The sequence below is a fragment of the Anguilla rostrata genome, chromosome 14, assembly GCF_018555375.3.
Source record: "Anguilla rostrata isolate EN2019 chromosome 14, ASM1855537v3, whole genome shotgun sequence".
NCBI lineage: Eukaryota > Metazoa > Chordata > Actinopteri > Anguilliformes > Anguillidae > Anguilla > Anguilla rostrata.
This window is the reverse complement of record NC_057946.1, coordinates 25849863-25870089: the sequence shown is the minus strand read 5'-3', so window position 1 is coordinate 25870089 and position 20227 is coordinate 25849863. Positions and strand designations below refer to the sequence as shown.

General features: G+C 44.5%; 1 protein-coding gene across 1 annotated transcript; it reads left to right on the top strand.

Annotated features, from left to right (window-relative positions):
* Positions 1 to 772: 772 nt before the first annotated feature.
* On the top strand, positions 773 to 20224 carry LOC135239421 (succinyl-CoA:3-ketoacid coenzyme A transferase 1, mitochondrial-like). Its single transcript, XM_064308061.1, has 17 exons — positions 773 to 1001; positions 3851 to 3959; positions 4317 to 4407; positions 7702 to 7837; positions 7985 to 8134; positions 8711 to 8817; positions 9328 to 9388; positions 11815 to 11922; positions 12865 to 12979; positions 13423 to 13517; positions 13699 to 13747; positions 14287 to 14359; positions 15296 to 15371; positions 16654 to 16743; positions 17695 to 17775; positions 18513 to 18614; positions 19357 to 20224. The coding sequence occupies exons 1-17, from the start codon at positions 912 to 914 to the stop codon at positions 19390 to 19392; spliced, it is 1569 nt and encodes a 522-aa protein (XP_064164131.1). The 5' UTR covers positions 773 to 911; the 3' UTR covers positions 19393 to 20224.
* Positions 20225 to 20227: the final 3 nt, after the last annotated feature.

The window sequence follows — 20227 nt, the reverse complement described above, 5'->3', positions numbered from 1 at the left end:
GGTGATGCACAGCACATCTGTCGACTCCATTTTGGTCAGTAACTCCTATCCATAGCATGGGTATCAGAGTCATCTACAGAAACTGTGTGTTGCCATGGCCTCTTGTAGCTTCTCAATGGTGTACTCAGATTCAAAGCGATATGGACTAATTGCGTCATCAAAAAACCATGCATCGCATTCCATGCGTCAAAGTCATCAAATCACTGTGACATCACTAAAGCAGATTCTTTCCAGGATGGGAGCAGATATCCACAAAATGACTACGTTGCAAATGCTGATATTTTGGGGCATATTAATGATGGACAGACCCGTTTACCATCAAAATTAATTTTAGGGCAAGGGTACAACTTAAATTTGTTGACAAATGTTCAAATTTTTTATAACAGCGAGTCAAAGGTCTCCAACTCCAAACCTGGAAGGAACAGTGTCTCCAGATTCTTTGATGCATTTCAGCAATTACGTGCTGAGTAATTGGTTGGCTTATCCAAGGATATACGAGTTGCTGACTAAAAAGAAACCACAAAAACCTGTGGACAGCGGCCATTCTGGATGGTCATTGCATTGACAGGTCTGCATATTAATCGTCACCTCTGATTTGTTCACGGCTGTAAGAATAAACACACGAACAAACAGGTCCGGGTTATATATCCACTAACTTGTTCAGTGTTAAATTACATCGTACACGTGGAGTTCAATTGACACTAGACATTCTACTGAGTGTGCACCTTCCGCGCGCACGCCATTGGCTAAGAGAGGGCTTAAATGTAATCAGCTGTGAGAGTCCTCTGGACAGCCCTCCCCCTCTCCCTTAACTGTCAATCACAGGACGGTGATACCGGCATGGTCCAGATTTACGCACGAGCTTGACAGCATCACCACGCGATTTCATATACAATCGGCTGCTCCTGAGAATGGCGACCTGGAAAGTATTGTCAAGATCGGAAAAAGTCTACAGAACTATAACCCGCAGATTTAAGATCACCACAAAATCAGTGAACCAGGTGGGTAATCAATGTAATATACTTCGCGAAATATACCTAGCTTCGTGAATTTCATATATAGCAAACCGTTTAATGTTGCAGCTCTTTAGTGGCTTGCAAGACAGTTTTAAGACTAGGTCAGAGTTTAATAATAGGAAATAGAAATAGTAATCGTTCTGTGAAAGACGCAATTGCTCGCAAGCACATATATCTGCATTATAATTATGACGAAAATATATCTGGATTTTGCTGATATCCTGACAACACTGGGTTATCCGCAATCTCGTGTGGATGAGTTTTAGTTACATTAAATCGCATACAGCACTTAAGTTTCAAAATGAAGTGAACTGTTATCAATCCATTTTCTGTATTTCATGATTCCCAATAATACGTAGTACGAAAACATATACCAGTGAATGTAACGCGTTTGATGCGGTTTACATAAATGTTGATATGCCGTAAAATGTCAAGTGTTAATTCAACACTTAATAGATAACATTTGGTCCCAAATTCCAGACACACATACACTCATACACACACCCACACACACACACACACACACAGAAATTCCGAGAACACATGTAATGCCCTGCCTGACATGTCATAAAATTTTGGCCAAATATTCCTGATGAAATAGGTAGGAAGAGTACTCCCGTTTAATGTCAATTGGCGTTCATACTCCTGACTGCTTGTCATTCTGTTTTCTATTTTAAAATCAATCGTCTTTACTTGTGCATGCAATTGGACATTTGCTCTCTGTCAGTACAACAATTTGGTGTGTCAATACAGAGTTCCTATCTTTTAATCGTTATCTTGAAAGAGAGCATATGCAGCCATTTCTGTTTTTTTCCTTTCCCGAATGCATAGTTCAGTTGCAGTGTCATTGTCTCCAAGGTCACCAGGATGATGGTGAAAAGCTGGTTTTGCAGAGCACAACGCAGATTCTTAAAACGTATTAATGTATAACTAATGGAAACAAATCGAGATGTGTTCAGTGAGATTACTACAGCAATGAACATAAGTAGCATTATTACACGTGATAGTATGAGTTACAAATGTGGGGCGATTTTCGTACTTTTAAGCTACGATGTGGTCAGACAGTACAGTTCAATGAAATCAAGTTAACAGCAGGTGGACTGAAGAGTGCTGCTGAATGGAGCTGTGAGACGCTGGACGGACCGGTGTGGAGCCTTTGAGAGCAGGATCAGGGCACACCGGCCATTCTGTGGCTCCCAGCAGTAACGCTGTGGAGAGATCCAGAAAGGTCATTTTTTAAAATCAGGGCTGCTGAGGTTGAATGGATCACACCATTGCGCACTGTGATTCCTGATCTCCTGTATTGTGTCACTGCGATTTCTTAAGAGACTTATCCAGGACAGCTTAGGACAGTGGAGAACGTCAATGCTAGTCTCAGATAGGCAAAATTGCAGTATCATCAAGAAAGCCCATCTATAATGAATAAGTGTGCATTTAACTGAACTACCCAACATTTAATATCGTAAACAAAAGTAAATTCCACTGTATGGCTAGCCAATCTTTTGCACAGTTATGCCTATGTGACTCATGTGTAAAAAAAACATGTTTGGCTTTTCTCTTCCTAATTTGAAAAGGCTAACTGGGACTTGAGTAACAGCTGTGCCACCCACATCTGCACAAGGAGCACTATAGCCAAAGCCTTTACTAGGAGCCAGTGCCTGCACTGCACAGTACAATGTACGCAGCGACCGGAGGGAACTTGTGTCACGTTAACCAGAGGAACCAGAGGAACTTCCAACCAAAACTCCTTAACAACTCGCCTAACGTGGTTCATCTGCCTGTAGTCCGATACGGTGAAACTGTGGTGTAACACTTTTAGGTCTGTCTGATAGATGTGGGATGGCTGCATCTCTGTGTGTTATCTTATTGACCTGCTGTTTAAATAGCCATCCTGGCTCTGGACATTGCCACATAGTGTTTTCTCTTCTTTCACAACACCATACCTTTCATCCTGTAGTCACACAGAGGACAGGTTAAAAAAACACTGCGCAGGATATGTTTTTTGTGCACTTTTTTTGTATCAATTCCCAGCTATGTAAAAAAATAAATAAAATAAAATAAAAATCGACTGTAATTTAAAGTGAAGCTTGATGGGCTGCAGTTCACTGCTGGTTGTATTTCAACATTTTCAGATACATAAATATTTGCTGGAATGTTCTGCACAGAGCCTGCTCTTCCTCAGCTGTTTCTCTTGCTCTTGCTCTTTGTTGTGTCTTCACTGTGGTATCTGCATCTAACATGATACAGGTGTTTGTCCAAATGGAACTACAAGTTCCAGACTTATAAGCCCACGTCCTTCTTTATTCTATTTTATGTCCGTGGTTCTCAGACTCAGTCCCAAGGCATCCCCTGTGTGTTTTCATTCCAACTACAGTTGCAATCCCCAGAATTTGAACAAGTTGATCATTTTTCCTAATTATGCGATTTTCATGTTTTGAGGTACTATGCACGCCGTGAAGGATAAAAATCTCATTTTCACGTTATGCTATTTTGCAACCAGTTACATAAAAATAGGTTTATTTTTTTTTTTTAATTAACTGACCTAATTAGAGATTGAGGTGAATCACACATTCCTAACTGGTGAAAGTGTGCACACCTGACCCCTGAAAGTACCTATTTGGTAGATAATGAAGAATTCAAAGATAAAGCAAATGATAACTGGCCGAAACTACATTGTGCTAACAAGTTAAAGTAAAAAACTTCTGAAAGAACTTAAACACATACGTTCCACTGCCTTAATTGTGCAGGAGACAGCTATAATTAAAGCAGCGTACATAGGGGAGACCCAGGACCGTTTGAGATGCACTGTTTATATTCAGCATTTTATTCCCCAGGCATGTGGCTGCTATTTCTCCACCTCCAGCAACAGAGGAGTGAAGTTCTTCAGCGACCCCACAGAGGCTGTGAGGGACATCCCTGACGGAGCCACGCTGTTGGTGGGAGGTGAGCTACACCCTTTTACTACACCCTTTTATAACTACACCCTTTTACTACACCATTTTACACCCTTTTATAACTACACCCTTTTACTACACCCTTTTACACCCTTTTATAACTACACCCTTTTACTACACCCTTTTATAACTACACCCTTTTTGTCTTGTCACTGCACCCTTTCCACTGTCTTACCTCTTATGTGTTTACGTTATGCCCCGCTGTTTTTGCATGATACTTGTCTGAAGACTACCTTTGAATTTAAATAATCTGCATTACACAGAAATTAATAGAATTAGTTTTAGAAATTACTGAAGCCTCGCTCTCTATTTAACTCTGTTTCCTCCTCCTGATTGTTTCTTCCAGGTTTTGGTTTGTGTGGAATTCCAGAGAATCTAATCAACAGCTTACTGAAGACAGGGGTGAAGAAAATCACTGCGGTCAGCAACAATGCTGGGTAAGAGTGTGTGTGAGTACCTGCATGTGCATGTGAGCATGTGTGTGTGTGTGCGTGTGCATATGCTTGTGTGCATGCACAAGCATGTTTGTGTGTGTGTGTGTGCATGTGTGTGTGCGTGCATGCATGTGTGTGTGTGCATGTGCATGTGCACGTGCGTGTTTGTGTGTTACAGATAGAGAAAGTGAGACAGAGACAGGGAGAGAGACAGACAAGCAAAGAGCAGCACAGAGTTGACTTTAAATCCAGATTCCCAATGTATCTAACAGAGCTGTGCAGAGTTTGCCTCATAATGATGATGTCATCAGCCTTGTTTCATACTGTCTGGATTTGGTGACCCATAGGGACTGTGTGTGCTGGTACACAACCTCCCGAGAGGGTCAATTCCAAATCCTTTTCCTAGAGTAGACCAAGACATTTTTACCATGTGTGCCATACTGTTCCGTGTCCTGCCAAATTTTAGCTCACTGTACTACGCTGTTGCATATAGCTGCTGTTTCATATAATTTGTATAATGTATATTCCCATCTCGATTACAAAACACAGTGTGCTCTGACCCTGTTTTCATTAAGCAGACGATTAAATGATATCAGAGAAAAAGTCATTTTTACGTTGAAAGGAACATCTAAACAGTGCTTTTTTACAAAAGAATAAATAGTCTATTCTGATGTTCAAATGACACATTTCTAATGAAGGAGAGAGGAGAACTGATAGCGCTAGTTGTACTAACATGGTGCCTGGGTTTGACAGAAATGACCTCAGTGTCGGGTCCCATCACAAGTGGTCACTGTGAAGAGTGGCGAATCAGGGCAAAGGTTAGAGAACGCAGCTCGGAGTGATCCCCCTGTTCCAATTTGGCTGGGTCACTGAGTTCTTTATCCGAGGAGACTCGCATACAAGCAGCCATGAACACAAAGCATTTTACTATCGTGCAGAAAAGCAAAAGTAAAAAGCACACAACATGAAATGGATGATTAAAGGAAAGTTGTGGTTATCTGATATCCTCACCATGACCTTTGAACTCATGACTTGGTATGTGATTGGCTAATCCTCTCAGGCCAGTTGAGAGCCCTACTGGTCAGTCCGGTAGAGCAAATACATTTGCATTTGGATTTTGGCTTTTCGAGCAGCCGCGTTCACATAATTGAAGGGTTCTGATTGGAGAACATGGTCCCGTGCGTACGCTTCCCGCTCAGGGGGCAGAACCCAGAGCCTGTGATCAGAAGCTGATTGGCTGCAGAGCTTGTGAGTGGCAGTGGAAAGTGGGGACTGTCAGTGAGGTCCGCCTGTGTAATTCACACCTGTACTGGTGCGTAAGCTGCCACTGGCTGTGGCCGCAAGCTTTTGGTTGTTCGATTTGAGTGGTTTCTTACAGGGAAGAACCCTGAAGGAACATGTTATGCATTAACTGATATATATATAGCCGGAGAATAAAAAGCTCCAGTCATTATGCAGTTGTAATATTTGTAGTTTGGGTGGCAGTGTTGTATAACCGGTAAGGAACTGCTCTTGTAACATAACAGTCGCTGGTTCCATTCCTGGGTTAGACACTGCCGTTGTGCCCTTGAGCAAGGTACTTAACCTGCATTGCTTCAGTATATATCCAGCAGTATGAATGGATGCAAAAGTTGTGTAAGTCGCTCTGGATAAGAATGTCTGCTAAATGGCAGTAATGATCTGTAATGAAAACCACAAATCATGTTTTTATTTAAACTGAGATTTAAAAATGAAAAATAATCCAGATAATCTTCAGGAGTTAAATTCCTGAATGGATGGAAAATGATGGTAGTACTTTATGGAAAAGGACCCATTGTGCAAAAAAATTTTAAAAAGTAAAACGGTTTCAAACATGCTCAAAAAAAATCAATGCTATGTGTTTGGCAGGCATGAAGTGGTCAAAGTTTAAAAGTGATGGCACAAGACTCAGAGTTCATCGATGGAATGACACGATGAAGGCTAGGCTAACATCCCTTTGACCCACTTTCCTTGTTTGCACAAGAAAGCTGTTTTTGAAAATGCACATGATGCACTCTCTGTGATAATGGTCATCTGTGTTTCAGTGTATGACGGCTTTTATTTCGGCATTGCAGTGCAGCATGTAACAATGACAAGACCAGAATTGTGGAGCAGTGGTCATAATAGCATTATGAGGCAGTGGTTGGAGCAAGGAAAGTGAACCAGTGGTCAGAGCAGCAATGTGGAGCAGTGGTCAGAGCAGCAATGTGGAACAGTGGTCAGAGAAGCTGTGTGGAGCAGTGGTCAGATCAGCAATATGGAGCAGTTGTCAGATCAGCAATGTGGAGCAGTGGTCAGATCGTCAAATGCAGAGCAGTTGTCAGACCAGCAATGTGGAGCAGTGGTCAGATCGGCAAATGCAGAGCAGTTGTCAGACCAGCAATGTGGAGCAGTGGTCAGACCTGCAATGTGGAGCAGTGATTAGATCAGCAATGTGGAGCAGTGGTCAGAGCAGCAATGTGGAGCGGTGGTCAGAGCAGGATTGTGGAACAGTGGTCAGAGCAGCACTGTGGCGCAGTGATCAGAACAGCAATGTGGAGCAGTGTCAGAGCAGCAATGTGGAGCAGTGGTCAGAGCAGCAGTGTGGATCAGTGGTTAGAGCAGCATTGTGGAGCAGTGGTCAGAGCAGCAGTGTAGAGCAGTGGTTAGAGCAGGAGAGTGGATCAGTGGACAGAGCAGCATTGTGGAGCAGTGGTCAGAGCAGCACTGTGGCGCAGTGATCAGAACAGCAGTGTGGAGCAGTGTCAGAGCAGCAATGTGGAGCAGTGGTCAGAGCAGCAGTGTGGATCAGTGGTTAAAGCAGCATTGTGGAGCAGTGGTCAGAGCAGCAGTGTAGAGCACTGGTTAGAGCAGGAGAATGGATCAGTGGACAGAGCAGCATTGTGGAGCAGTGATCAGAAGAGGAGAGTGGATCAGTGGTTAGAGCAGCATTGTGGAGCAGTGGTCAGAGCAGCAGTGTAGAGCAGTGGTTAGAGCAGGAGAATGGATCAGTGGACAGAGCAGCATTGTGGAGCAGTGATCAGAAGAGGAGAGTGGAGCAGTGGTTAGAGCAGCAGTGTGGAGCAGTGTCAGAGCAGGAGAGTGGATCAGTGGACAGAGCAGCATTGTGGAGCAGTGATCAAAAGAGTGAAACTTTCACTGAGGTTCTGCCGCTGGATTTAGGAAAACTCCATTTTCCTCTGGCACTGAGGTATATCAGGGTGGATATGGAATTTCTCTGTTGCAGTGTTGATTGCTTTGTGCTAATGATTATCTCTAATCGTGTGTGTGCTCTCACAGGGTGGATAATTTTGGGCTGGGTCTGCTCCTTCAGTCCAAGCAGATTAAACGCATGATCTCATCCTATGTTGGGGAGAACATGGAGTTTGAGAGACAGTACCTGGCTGGGGAGCTGGAGGTGGAGCTCACACCACAGGTGAGAGTGAATAACACACACACACATGCGTGTACACACACACACACGTACACACATGTACACACACACACACACATGCGTGTACACACACACACGTGCACACACGTACACACACACACACTCTGAATGTGAGGGTGTTTCCTGCAGGGCACGTTGGCAGAAAGGGTTCGGGCGGGGGGTGCAGGCGTTCCCGCCTTCTTCACAGCCACAGGGTTTGGCACCCTAATCCAGGAGGGGGGCACGCCCATCAAATACAACAAAGATGGCAGCGTGGCCATCGCCAGCGAGAAGAGAGAGGTGAGCAGAGCTACGGGTGATGCACTGCCTAAACAGTCCTACACCCAAAACGCTACCTAACCCTAACCCTACACCCCACTGAGTACCCAAACTATCCTACACTCCAGCCATTACCTAATGCTAACTCTCCACCCCACTGAGTCCCAAACAGTCCTACACCAAAACCATTGCCTAACCATAACCCTACACCCCACTGAATACTCAAACAGTCCTACACCAAAACCATTACCTAACCATAACCCTACACCCCACTGAGTACCCAAACAATCCTACACCAAAACCATTACCTAACCATAACCCTACACCCCACTGAGTACCCAAACAGTCCTACACCAAAACCATTACCTAACCATAACCCTACACCCCACTGAGTACCCAAACTATCCTACGCCCAAACCACTACCTAACACCACTACCTACTTACCACTGTCTAACTATGTTTCATTCCCCACGCGACCCCTCTGCTGAAACAGGGTCACCCTGCGCCCACGCGTGTGCACTCTTTATGCTCATTTTCCCACGAGCACGTTTTCACGCAAAATGCCCTGATCCCCGTGATGTCATCGCTGCACGCAGGTGCAGGAGTTCAATGGCCGAAATTATGTCATGGAGCGCGCGATCACCGGCGACTTCGCCCTGATCAAGGCCTGGAAAGCGGACCGGGCCGGAAACATTATCTTCAGGTGAAAATCATCAAGCGTCTTATGGTATCTGATTGGGCTATTTGTCATGGTTAATGCAGCCATACACTGAATCCCTGCACTGCTACTGTATATCATGCTAAGTCACTGTAGTTCATTCTTAATCTGTACTACTCACTTAATCTTGTAATACCATTGAAGCTTCCAACTCATGTATGAACAAATCATGTATGTACAACCATATGCTGAAGTCTGCATTTGCCTGTATTCAAATGGAAGACCACGCAGTAACATCTACCAGAATCTTCAAAAAAAAGAAAAAAAAAAGTGTGTAGGCAAAGATTATGTTTGACCACCAGAAGGCAGTGTTTGCCTACCATTAAGACTTACCATTCTCGTTAGTGCAGTTGAACTTCAGGGTCCCAGGCAACCACTAATAACCACTGGCCACTGGAAGTGATATTAGCGCCAAACATTTTCCAGGAAAAGGGTAAGAGTCTGTGCCCTGGCACCTTTGACTTTCTTTCTTTCTTTCTTTCTTTTTTGTTGCAGAAAAACGGCCAGAAATTTCAATCAGCCGATGTGCAAGGCAGCCAAAGTCACAGTTGTGGAGGTTTGTGATCGTGTGGTGTGGTGTGCGTGGTTTTTAACATAGAGGTGACTTAGTGACTTCGCCACTAAGTTTATATGCACAAGTAATATTCTCTTTTTAATTCAATTATTCAAGCCAATATCCCGGTTAAGAGTGAGGATATTCCTCTTTTGTGCGTACTGAGTCGTGCAAACCCCTTATTTGGTAAATGGACTGCATTTATATAGTGCTTTTATCCAAAGCGCTTTACAATTGATGCCTCTCATTCGCCAGAGCAGTTAGGGGTTAGGTGTCTTGCTCAAGAACACTTCGACATGCCCAGGGCGGGGTTTGAACCAGCAACCCTCCGACTGCCAGACAATCGGTCTTACCTCCTGAGCTATGTCGCCTATTTGGAACATGCCTGTTGCCTGGAGCTCTACATGCATCTTCATGTTCTGTTTTTTCACAGAAGGTGTGCTAGTGTGTCTCAGATCGTGGGGTTTGGATTAAGTATGCGTCAGCTTGCCACATACGGTAGCGCAGATCAGAATCTATGCACAGCATAGGTTGCCAGGTTGGGTAATGACTACAGGGAGTATTACAGAGGGACAGTGCTGAAGGACAGAAAAAATGGTCTCTGATGGTATCTGCCTTTGAGTGCCTGGCTAACCAAAACAATTTACAGTGTTGTCGTTTGACATTTTTAGCCAAAGAAACTGAAGTTTGTTGTTTATCCCAATTGTTGTGGGGTGAATCAAATGCTGGTTACGACATGGTTATAATTGGTCAATGGCGTGCGTGTGTGTGTACGTGTGCATGCACATGTGTGTGTGTGCTTGCGTGTGCGTCCGTGCGTGCATGTGTGTGTCCACGTGTGTGTGCATGCCTGAGTGTGTGCCTGTGCCACACACACACACACCCACACGCACACACTTACTTTGAAAGTGAGATTCACTTGCTGAGTTCGGTATAAATCTTGCTGATTACTGCAGAATCAACTTGCCTTTAAACTAACGTGTCTTCATTTAAAATGGGAACTGAACCCCGAACAGCACTAATGTAGACTGAACACATAAAATATAAAATACAGTGATGCATTGATCCATACGATACTGTACATCAAAAAATGCTTTGTTCCTCTGACTTGGATTTTACACCAGCAACACACAAATTCTCTGTGTAAATATTCAGATACTCCAGGCTGAGTAATCATTAACCAGCTGTTTCAATAAACTAACATGTATTTATTTACTAGGAAAGGCTACCGGTATTTTAAAATTAATTATTTACTAGAAAATGAAACAGTAAGTTTGAAAATATAGTTTGTTTGTCACAGATAATTTGAAAACAAAGGGCTGAAAGGGATTTTTCAAACTGATTTATGTTCGCTATCACAATGTCAATTTGAAACCGCTCGCCATCTGTTCACTACTTTGTATTTACCAACAACACGCAGGCTCTTAGTGAATTGATTGATCGTTCGGTTTATAGTCTTGTCATATTTATTTTTAGTTTAAAATGGACGACAGTAGTGGTGGAAGCAAGGGCAGCAATGTCCTTACAGGAAAAAAACAATCACATGACAGAGTGTGCTCGTGCAGAATTGTGCGTTTTCTTCGATGGCCTCTCCCAAGGCGGCAGTTAGCATTCAGACCGGCTCCGCTCGGAACAGGAATCCTAGAATTAGCGGAACGGCTGGACCGTTGCCAGGCAACCGGCCATTGCCCAGACCCGAGGTCTCTGATTCCCGTTATCGTAGATGCGGCGTGCGCCCTGGTGCATTGTGGGGGGGGAAAGGAAGAGGGTTGATTCACGGCGAGGCGCTCGGATCGCATTATCGAAGCACAATGGCGTGGCCTCTGGCTCTTCCGTTGCGACAGCTCTGGTCCGCGCTGACGGCCCCGAGGTGCAAGCTGATTGGGTATCGATTCGGTCCGAGCCGGCCCTCTGGCCCAGCCGCTCTGTGCTGTCTCAGAGCACCGGCTGCTTCTCCCTTAGTCGCACGGACATCTACATGCTAATAACATACCATAGCAGATATAGATAGATATAGATATAATAGAAACACTCCACTATGTGAAATAAGAGGATATAAACCCAACGACCTCGCTGCATTATGCCACATTCCATAAACATTATATCATATTATACAGGCATTATATAACCCACTAGAATTACGCCCCACAAGAATTACATCATGCCCCACAGAAATGATGCCATACCCCGCAGTTATAACTCACTAGAATTACATAATGCCTCACAGGCATTATATCATGCCCCCAGGTATCACATCATATCCCACAGGTAGTATATCATATGTGAGATAAATGATATCATACTGCTTTCATACATTTTTAATGTTGTGCTGTCATCTGCTTCTTCCAGTTGTGTGATTGGATTGGCTCACATTGACTTAATCCCCTCCCCCACTCTTAAGTAATTCTTTCTCATTGGTGCTCCCTCAGGTAGAAGAGGTGGTCAACGTGGGGACATTTGCTGAAGAGAACATACACATCCCGAGTATCTACGTGGACCGCATTGTGACTGGAGGTAGCTACCAGAAGAGGATTGAGGTCAGTGCACCTGAAGAGACCGCAGTCACTTCCTGTTGTTTGAGACGTCATTGTGCTACGGCTGCTGCATGATTTCATATACTGCGTATCCCCGATGCTAATTACAGCTACATTCACTCTACAACTTTTGGGTTGATGTAACTTGCTGCTTCTGTGGACCAGTCCATACACACACTTGCTATGGAAATGTACACAGGTCACATCCCTGAAAACATATGGCTGTCTGAAACCTGTACACAGGTCACATCCCTATCTGGCAGGCAACAGACAGATTGATTAGGTTTTCTTCTCTTGGGAGGGGAGGCGTTCAGCACTTATTGATTCGATTCTCTGTTCAGCTGCTGCTCTCACGTATGTGGTACTGAAACGCCCCAAAGCCCCCGCCCCCCGCCCCCCGCCCCCCACCGCCCAGTCGGTAATCAGTGATGTCATTAGGAGTCATGCTGTTGTCGGGCAGAGTCAGCAGGTCTGTCCTGTCTTCACCTGCTGCTCAGCCACCGTGACACTGGGATGTGTGTCCTCTCCCTGTCCACGGCAGGCAAGGTTAAACTGTCTCAACTGCTCCCTCTTACTTCAGCTCAAAACAGTTTATATGAGTCCAAAAGGGGACAATAGGGATCAAATGTACTCTACCAGAGTAAAATGTACTCTGTCAGTGTTGTTTTATTTTGTTGCAGGCAGCGTTAAATCTTAACGTTGATTTTAAAAAATATATTTAAGCTAACATCAGTTTTTACAGAAAGTGGCTTAGCACAGTCAGGAAGAACTTTAGCTTTCAAAAATGGGTATTGTGACCCAAGCCATTCAAAATTTAAATCTGGGCCAGTCCAGTCCAGTTCAGTCCGGTTAAATTCAGTTGAGTCCAGTGGTTTTTCAGATTCTTTCAAAGGGGTGCTGTACCCCATGCTATTACCAGGCCTGACACTCGGCCTTCCTCTGCAGAAGCGCACGGTTCAGAAGGACCAGGCCCAGAAACCCAAACCCAAGAAGGAATCGGACCTGGTGCGGGAACGAATCATTCGCCGAGCCGCGCTGGAGTTCGAGGACGGGATGTACGGTATCCTGCCGGGACGCCCCCTTTTTTCAACCCAAATTAAAATAGAGAGGCCTGCTTTGAAATGAAACTGCATTAGGTGGACGTACTTTACAAGCGATTTTATTAAAATCAGTTGGATAAAATGGTGGACCTGGACCCAGTGTAGGAGCGCTAACCTAGGATCAAGTTTCCCCAGTCTGTATGGTAGCTTTACCCATTATATCTTACCAATTAAAGCCTTATAGCCTTACCCATTATGAGCCTGAAGCAAAGCTGGTCCTGGATCAGCACTTTCTACCCTGAGATGCTTAGTGAATATAGAATTTAGTCTGGATCCCAGCATTGACAAACTCAATAAAGGACAGCTATGTGTTTTGTAAGGAACAGCTCTATATAGCGTTGTTTTGGAACATGTGTAGCATGTATGTTTGCACACGTTAGCACCTTGACCGCTAAACCCTCAGCCAACCTCGGCATCGGGATCCCCATGTTGGCCAGCAACTTCATCTCGCCCAACATCACCGTCCACCTGCAGAGTGAGAACGGCATTCTGGGACTGGTAAGTGTTGCCTCAGCATTCAGATATCGTGATTTCTGTTGTGACATCATACATTTTAACAATGTGTCATCGGCGAATGAGGACGCTGTCCCATTTGGGTTGGGGTAGTGAGTGATGTCATCTCGTATGAGTCGGTTCAGTGAACGATGATGTCATCACAGTGCGTCTCTGTGTGTCTCAGGGTCCCTACCCCACTGAAGATGAGGTGGATGCGGACCTCATCAACGCGGGTAGGTTTCCTGTGTAGATAAGCCAGCTCGCTTAAGCATCTGTAGGGATGGTGGGGAAAAATTAGTCTTGTCATTGTTTATCCTGTGCATTCACAAGGAAAAACCCTGTCACATCTTATCTGAGCTTTCGTGTGACGGACTTCTGAACTGTGAATGAACCCTGTGTGCTCTGTGCATCAAGATATATAAGAACTGGAGACAGCTTCTGCTTACTGGTTCCATGGATTTCTATAGGAGCTGCTCATGGCACATGAAGCCAAATTGTGGAGGGTGCCATGTTTGAATATGGGGCTTTAGCGATTCAGAGCATGCGTACTGGGTATCGAAACATGAAGGATCATGGTAAACGCATGGCAATGACATTAACCAATGAGAACCAACACTTCCAAGATGGCTGACAATTGCATCAGATATAAACCACATACAAACAGCTTGTATCTGGTTTTATGTGTCTCGACTATTTACAGAAAATGAAGTAAAGCTGAACACATTTCGCAGTTGCAGTTTATAGGTTTACTCTGTTTGTGGAATGCTTGCAGGTAAAGAAACGGTCACTGTGCTTCCTGGTGCCTCTTACTTCTCCAGCGACGAGTCATTCGCTATGATCCGGGGGTGAGTGCTTGGATGGGGAATTTCTGTGTGATCTGGGAAAAAGTACAAGGATGGAGAATTTCTCCATGATTAGGGGTGAAAACAAATTCTGTCTTCATCCAGCTTCAATTTAGTGTCAATGTCACTGTTTTGTAGTCAGTTGCTTTGCTCAAACAGCATTTCTTTTGAAAAAACTTTAAATTCAGCATTTGTTCAACATTTGTTTTTGTGTTTTTGTGGTGATATCCGTTTTATACATGTGGACATTTTCCAGAAACAAATAAAAAACAGAAAGAAAACCCCAGTTGGGCCAAGGCAGGACAAATTAGTGAATTATTCCCTGACACCTTAAATGGTGATATGAAAAGATTCCTGAAAGGATATAGAAAGGTAGGATGGTGATAAAGAAGTGAGACAGACAGATGGAGTGAAGGTGTTTTATTTCCTGTTTGAGGGTTTAAGAGCAGCAGGTGTACGATAGCTTTGGATTTATAAATCTGAGGGCCTCCAAGTGCTCTTCAGTTCTCCTGCTCTCCTATTGAATTAGTCTGGCATGTTTTCTGGGCGTCGTAAAATGGGTGGAAAACAGTAATTACCTGCCAGCCGGCCTTGCAGGCTAATCATTTCTGTCTAAGTATCGCTCCCTTAGCAAGGAGGCATGCACTGTACTGAAATGCAAACACAACTCGGGAAGCTGACGGAGGCAAGGTTGGAAGCAGCTTTGTAAGGGTATTTGTTATAAGCGGTTTGTGGTAAGGCACAACTGGCCCTTGTTGGTTGTTTCAGGTGGTTTACGGTAAGAGACAATGGTGTGAAGGTTGTTTTCATATTAACGGATTCTGTTCCAGGTAACATGGTCCTCAGGAATCAATGAGAGCTGATTCAATGAGAACTGATTGAAAGAGAACTGATTCAAGACTGTGACAACAATTCCTCTCTTTTCGCCTTTCTCTCCAGGGGCCACATTAACCTGACAATGCTGGGGGCCATGCAGGTGTCCAGATACGGAGATCTGGCTAACTGGATGATCCCGGTACGAGGCCAAGTTGCCTGCGATGTCGTCAGTATTACCATTAGCATTAGCCTGAGGATTAGCGTTAGGGCTATTGTGGGCATAAACACTAGCATTAGTGTTTATGTGAGTATTAACTATTAAGAATAGGGTTGGAATGAGCATTGATAGGATCACCGCACACTGACCGATCTGGGCTAAAGGCTCAGACGTCCCCCTCATCGCTGGTCCCTCTCAGGATCGAGGCGTTGTCGCCTTGGAAACTGCGTCTACAAGTTTCACATTTCTGACTTACAGTCAGCATATTACATGGATATAACATATAGCTCATGCCGTGTGCTGTATTTATGATAGAAAGCCACAGTCTGGCAGCTGTATAAGTTCACTGACCAGAGTGAAACCACTGCACGGTTTATAGATTTCCATCCTTTAATCAGTCTTTTAGCCTCTCAGAATCTATGAAATATCAATAAGCACCCAGCTCCCATGCCTGTTCTCCGCCCCTTCCCCTCATCCGGAATAAAGGATGAGAAAGAAAGGAAGTGAGAGAAAGATGGATAGAGTGCAGAAAGAAATCCCTTGCTATCCCTTGCTCCCCTCCTCCTTTAGCTGCTAGAGTGTGCCAATCTGTGAAATGCTCGAGGAAAATAAGAGATTTGTTGCCATGGAATCGCTTTGGCACGAAAAGGGGTGCATTGTCTAAGTTGCTCTTTTCTGTACGTCGCATTTTCCCCTCTAATTGTCTCTGCCTTTTTACGGCTCAAGTTAAATTGTTCTGTTCGCGTGCGACCTTGTCCATTTCCAATGCGGTTTACTTGAAAGAAGCGACATTGTGCATCACTCCTGATACTCTCACTGTACACCTACTGCAGACTCTCACATGCGAAACTCGCACACTGCACACAATGTGAGCCCTTCCATTACCACTGACATGTATGATTGATGTACTTGACTGCTCAAGAACTGTCATAGAGAACAGAGAGTAGAGAATGCTATTTGAGTCAGGAATGCTTTACGCTCCTTCCAGTCACAGTATAAACAGCACGTGCACAAAATGGAGCCGTTTTCTTCACGCAAAGACTGACTTCACTGCAAGGAGTAGGGGAGTCAGTGAAAGGGGTAAACCCAGGGGGTACGATGGTAAATCTGGGGATTCGTCTGAGAAATCTAGCGAGCTTGGCGTACAGCGCCGATGGGTTTCCGGTGCGGCTTTGAAAGGCGACCGAAGCACTTCCACGAGAAGCAGTGGCTTTCCCGCGGGCGACGGAACCTCCCCTTTCACGAGCCCTCGTGTCGTCCGCAGGGAAAGATGGTGAAGGGAATGGGCGGAGCCATGGACCTGGTCGCCAGCGCCGCGACCAAAGTGGTCGTCACCATGGAACATTCCGCCAAGGTGAGCGCTTTAAGAACAGCGGCGTACGCCATCTTTATCCACGAGGCCCCGAAACCCCAGCGAGCGCTACCGTGGTGAGGGGGGGTGATGAGGGATCTAAGGACGGGGGCAGGGTTGAGGTATACATAAATATATTCATATATATATATATATATATATATATAAAGATGTCAGAAAACCTTTTGATCATGAATTCATCCAAGCGCACAGATTCATTGGTTCATGGGAATTGTAGTCAGATTTGGGGTGGGTTTTGTATTACGCTCGTGCGTGCCACTGTTCACATTGGGTGACTGAACCTTGTCTCGGCTGCGACGAGGTTAAGTCTCTTGCCGAGTTGCCGTGGTTACTCGATCAGGGGAGAATGTGATGAATTGAAGCCCTAAGGCTGTAAAGGCCAGATCAAGGTTTTTAAGATTTTAATTAATTACTCCCTGACTGGAAATGTGGAGCCTCATTTGGGGCCGTTAATTAGATTTACCCCTTTTAGGATTAATGCTGCTGTGGCTGTAATTGATTAAAATGAATCTCTCATCAGAATGAATGACTAGCATTGTGCCCTTATATGGATCGTCTTGGCTTTACATTACATCATACTGCATCATATTATATCATAATAAATCACATTACATCACTACATTATCATGCTGTATCGTATTGCATCACACTGTATTGCATTGCATCAAACTGTATCACATTATATCGCGCTGCATAACATTACATCACACTACATCAAGCTATATCACGATTAAATTTTTACCACATCACAGTAGATTATATTATAGCCAACTACATCGCGCTGCATCATGCCAAACTACATTAAATCACACCTCATCAGATCCCATCGCACCGCTTCACATTATTTCACAGCAGACTGTATGACGCTGCAGGCGGGGCATGGCAGATTGTTTTATTGACCGCGTTCTTTACGTGTCGTCTCGTTGCCTTCAGGGCGGCAAACACAAGATCCTGGAGAAATGCGCCCTGCCACTGACTGGGAAGCAGTGCGTGGACCGCATCATCACCGAGAAGGTGTGGCCTCTCCTCTGCACGTTCTCACTTAGCTCTGAGCGGCGAAAAACCCGCCCCCTCATTATTTATGCGATTGTGTGTATCGGTGACACACGTTTCTCAGAACACAAATCACAAAGTCAGTCATTGCAGTCATTCTTTGCGGTGATTGTTTTTTCATGACTTGTAGTTCCTGTTATTTTTTTTAAAAATTAACCTTAAAATTGATTATATATTAACCTTCTGTGTTGCTTTAAGAACCAGACCACACCTCTATACCAAATGAACCAGCATTTAAATAAATAGGCAAAAATACATTAACCATCATGCAGTTCTGTTAAAGAGGGCTATTGTCTGATTTTTAAAAGCACAATTTAAACTCCCAGCATGTCCCTAAATTAGCTTTCTTTGAGCTTCATGATATAAACAGCCGCCATCTTCTGTGACAAGAAATCACTATTAATACGATTGCTGTTTGACATGGCTACCACGTTTCCTCAGTTTGTCTTCAGTCTAGTCTGTGTTGAATAGAACAATCGAAAGAAATGTATTTTTAAATGTGATGTTCTGTCACTGCGTGTGAAAGGCCGTCCGAAACCTCACCCGTTTTAAAACGGAAAGGTTCAGGAGGTGGCCCGGGCGGTGCCTGAGGGACCGTGGCGTCGATCGGAGGTTCGATTCGCATTCCTGATGCGTCACCATCCTCGTCTCTCTCTGGCTCTGTCCCTCTGTCGCCTCTCCTTCCTCTCTGTGCGCAGGCCGTCTTCGACGTGGACAAAAGCAAAGGCCTCACCCTCATCGAGATCTGGGAGGGGCTGACGCCGGATGACATCAGGGCGTGCACGGGCGCGGAGTTTGAGGTGAGCGTGGGGGTTTTAGCATTTGGGCGCAGTGGGCAGGTCACGCAGCGGCGTGCAGTTCTCTGAATAAAGTGGCGTTCAGCGCGTTCAGCATGTTCAGCGTTCTTGCGCTCTGGGCTAGGATTTGCCTTCTGTGGGAATGTCCTGAGGTGCGTTCAAATTCAGCGAACAGAGGCGAACCTTCGTGGTGAACATGTTTTCTCTGAACGGTTAAATTTGAACGGCTTTTTAAGAACGTTCCTACTTGTTTGCATTAAATATACACAGACATGGCGACGAGAGCGTTTGTACTCACAGCCGCTTCCGTGATCATCGATGATAAAAAACAATAGCTAGCCAGCAAACAATAATAACATTGGCTAGCGTTAGCAATAACATTATTGAAAAAACTAATCACACTTAACAGCATCTTCAATTGAAATACCCATCTGGGAACACATTTCCCTCAGTCCAGCGTCCATTTTTGTTCGCCGCAAACTACCTTTTCAGACCGTTCGCTTATGTTTGCAACGAACACAAAGCTAACAGAAAACAATTTGAAATAGTTTGCAAACGTTCGCCTTGTTCGCTGAATTTGAATGCACCTCTGTTTGCAGTCAGTGTGTCGTTGAGCATGTCAATAACACTGCAAAATAATTGCCCTTTTTAATGCTTTTGTATCAATGTATTTGTAATACTTTAAAGTCTTTGATATTTTTTACGTGGATTTCCTAACCCCCGTGGTCATATTATTGCGGAACAGGTGTCTCCAAACTTGAGACCAATGCAGCAGATATGAGGCCCAACCAACGACCTAAAGGAAACATAGCATCAAGACCGGAGACCGGCTTTACAAGGCTCCAGTGTGAAGAAAACACGGCTTCTGTTAAAGATGCGTGTGTGTTTTGTATATCTGTACAAAATATAAATACAAAAAAACTTTCACTGTTACAGCAAGGGCACAAAGCCCCCTTTTAATCTGCTCAAGGCCTGTCTCGTGAATTAAAAGGCAAATGTTACTAATCCAATTTTTACCTCTTTACCTTTCCTTCATTTTGACTGGATGTGGATTGTAAATGTGGTGAGTTCTGTATAATTGAATGTGGTTCTGGCACTGCCAGTCAAACCAGCCCTCTGTAGCAACTCTGGGGAGAGGCTAAGGGTGTTGGATCTGTTTCTTGTGAACACCCTTCTCAACAGACTGTGCTCATTTACTTGTGTTTGAAGTGCAGTCCCGGGCAAATTGATAATTGGTGTGTATAACCCTGCTGAACGTTCCAGCTAAGACCAGCTGGGATTCTAAGATAGTTTAAGACGGTTTAAGATGTGTTTTTGACACTTGTAGCTGGTCATAGCTGGTCTGTGGCATCGTCAAAGCTGACCTCTAGCTGGACAAAGCTGGTTACGCTGGTAGAGTAAGCAGGTGGTCGAACTGGTGGACTATCCGACTGTATAGGCTGGTCAACTGGTTGTCCAACTAAGTGTCAAAAACACAGCTTAAACCAGCGTGACCAGCTAAGGCTGGTTTACGCTGGAATTTTCAGCAGGGAACGCAATGAACCATGGTGATACCACCTCCTGTAAATGTGACTGAGCTCTCAAAAATAAATACATTATGGGATGGAAAAGAATTG

What these genes read in the sequence shown, in the direction of transcription:
- LOC135239421 (XM_064308061.1), top strand. Translation starts at nt 912, where the DNA reads ATGGCGACCTGGAAAGTATTGTCAAGATCGGAAAAAGTCTACAGAACT. An exon ending in CCACAAAATCAGTGAACCAG is followed by an intron (nt 1,002 to 3,850) that starts GTGGGTAATCAA and finishes TTTATTCCCCAG; the next exon opens with GCATGTGGCTGCTATTTCTC. An exon ending in CCAAAGTCACAGTTGTGGAG is followed by an intron (nt 9,389 to 11,814) that starts GTTTGTGATCGT and finishes GTGCTCCCTCAG; the next exon opens with GTAGAAGAGGTGGTCAACGT.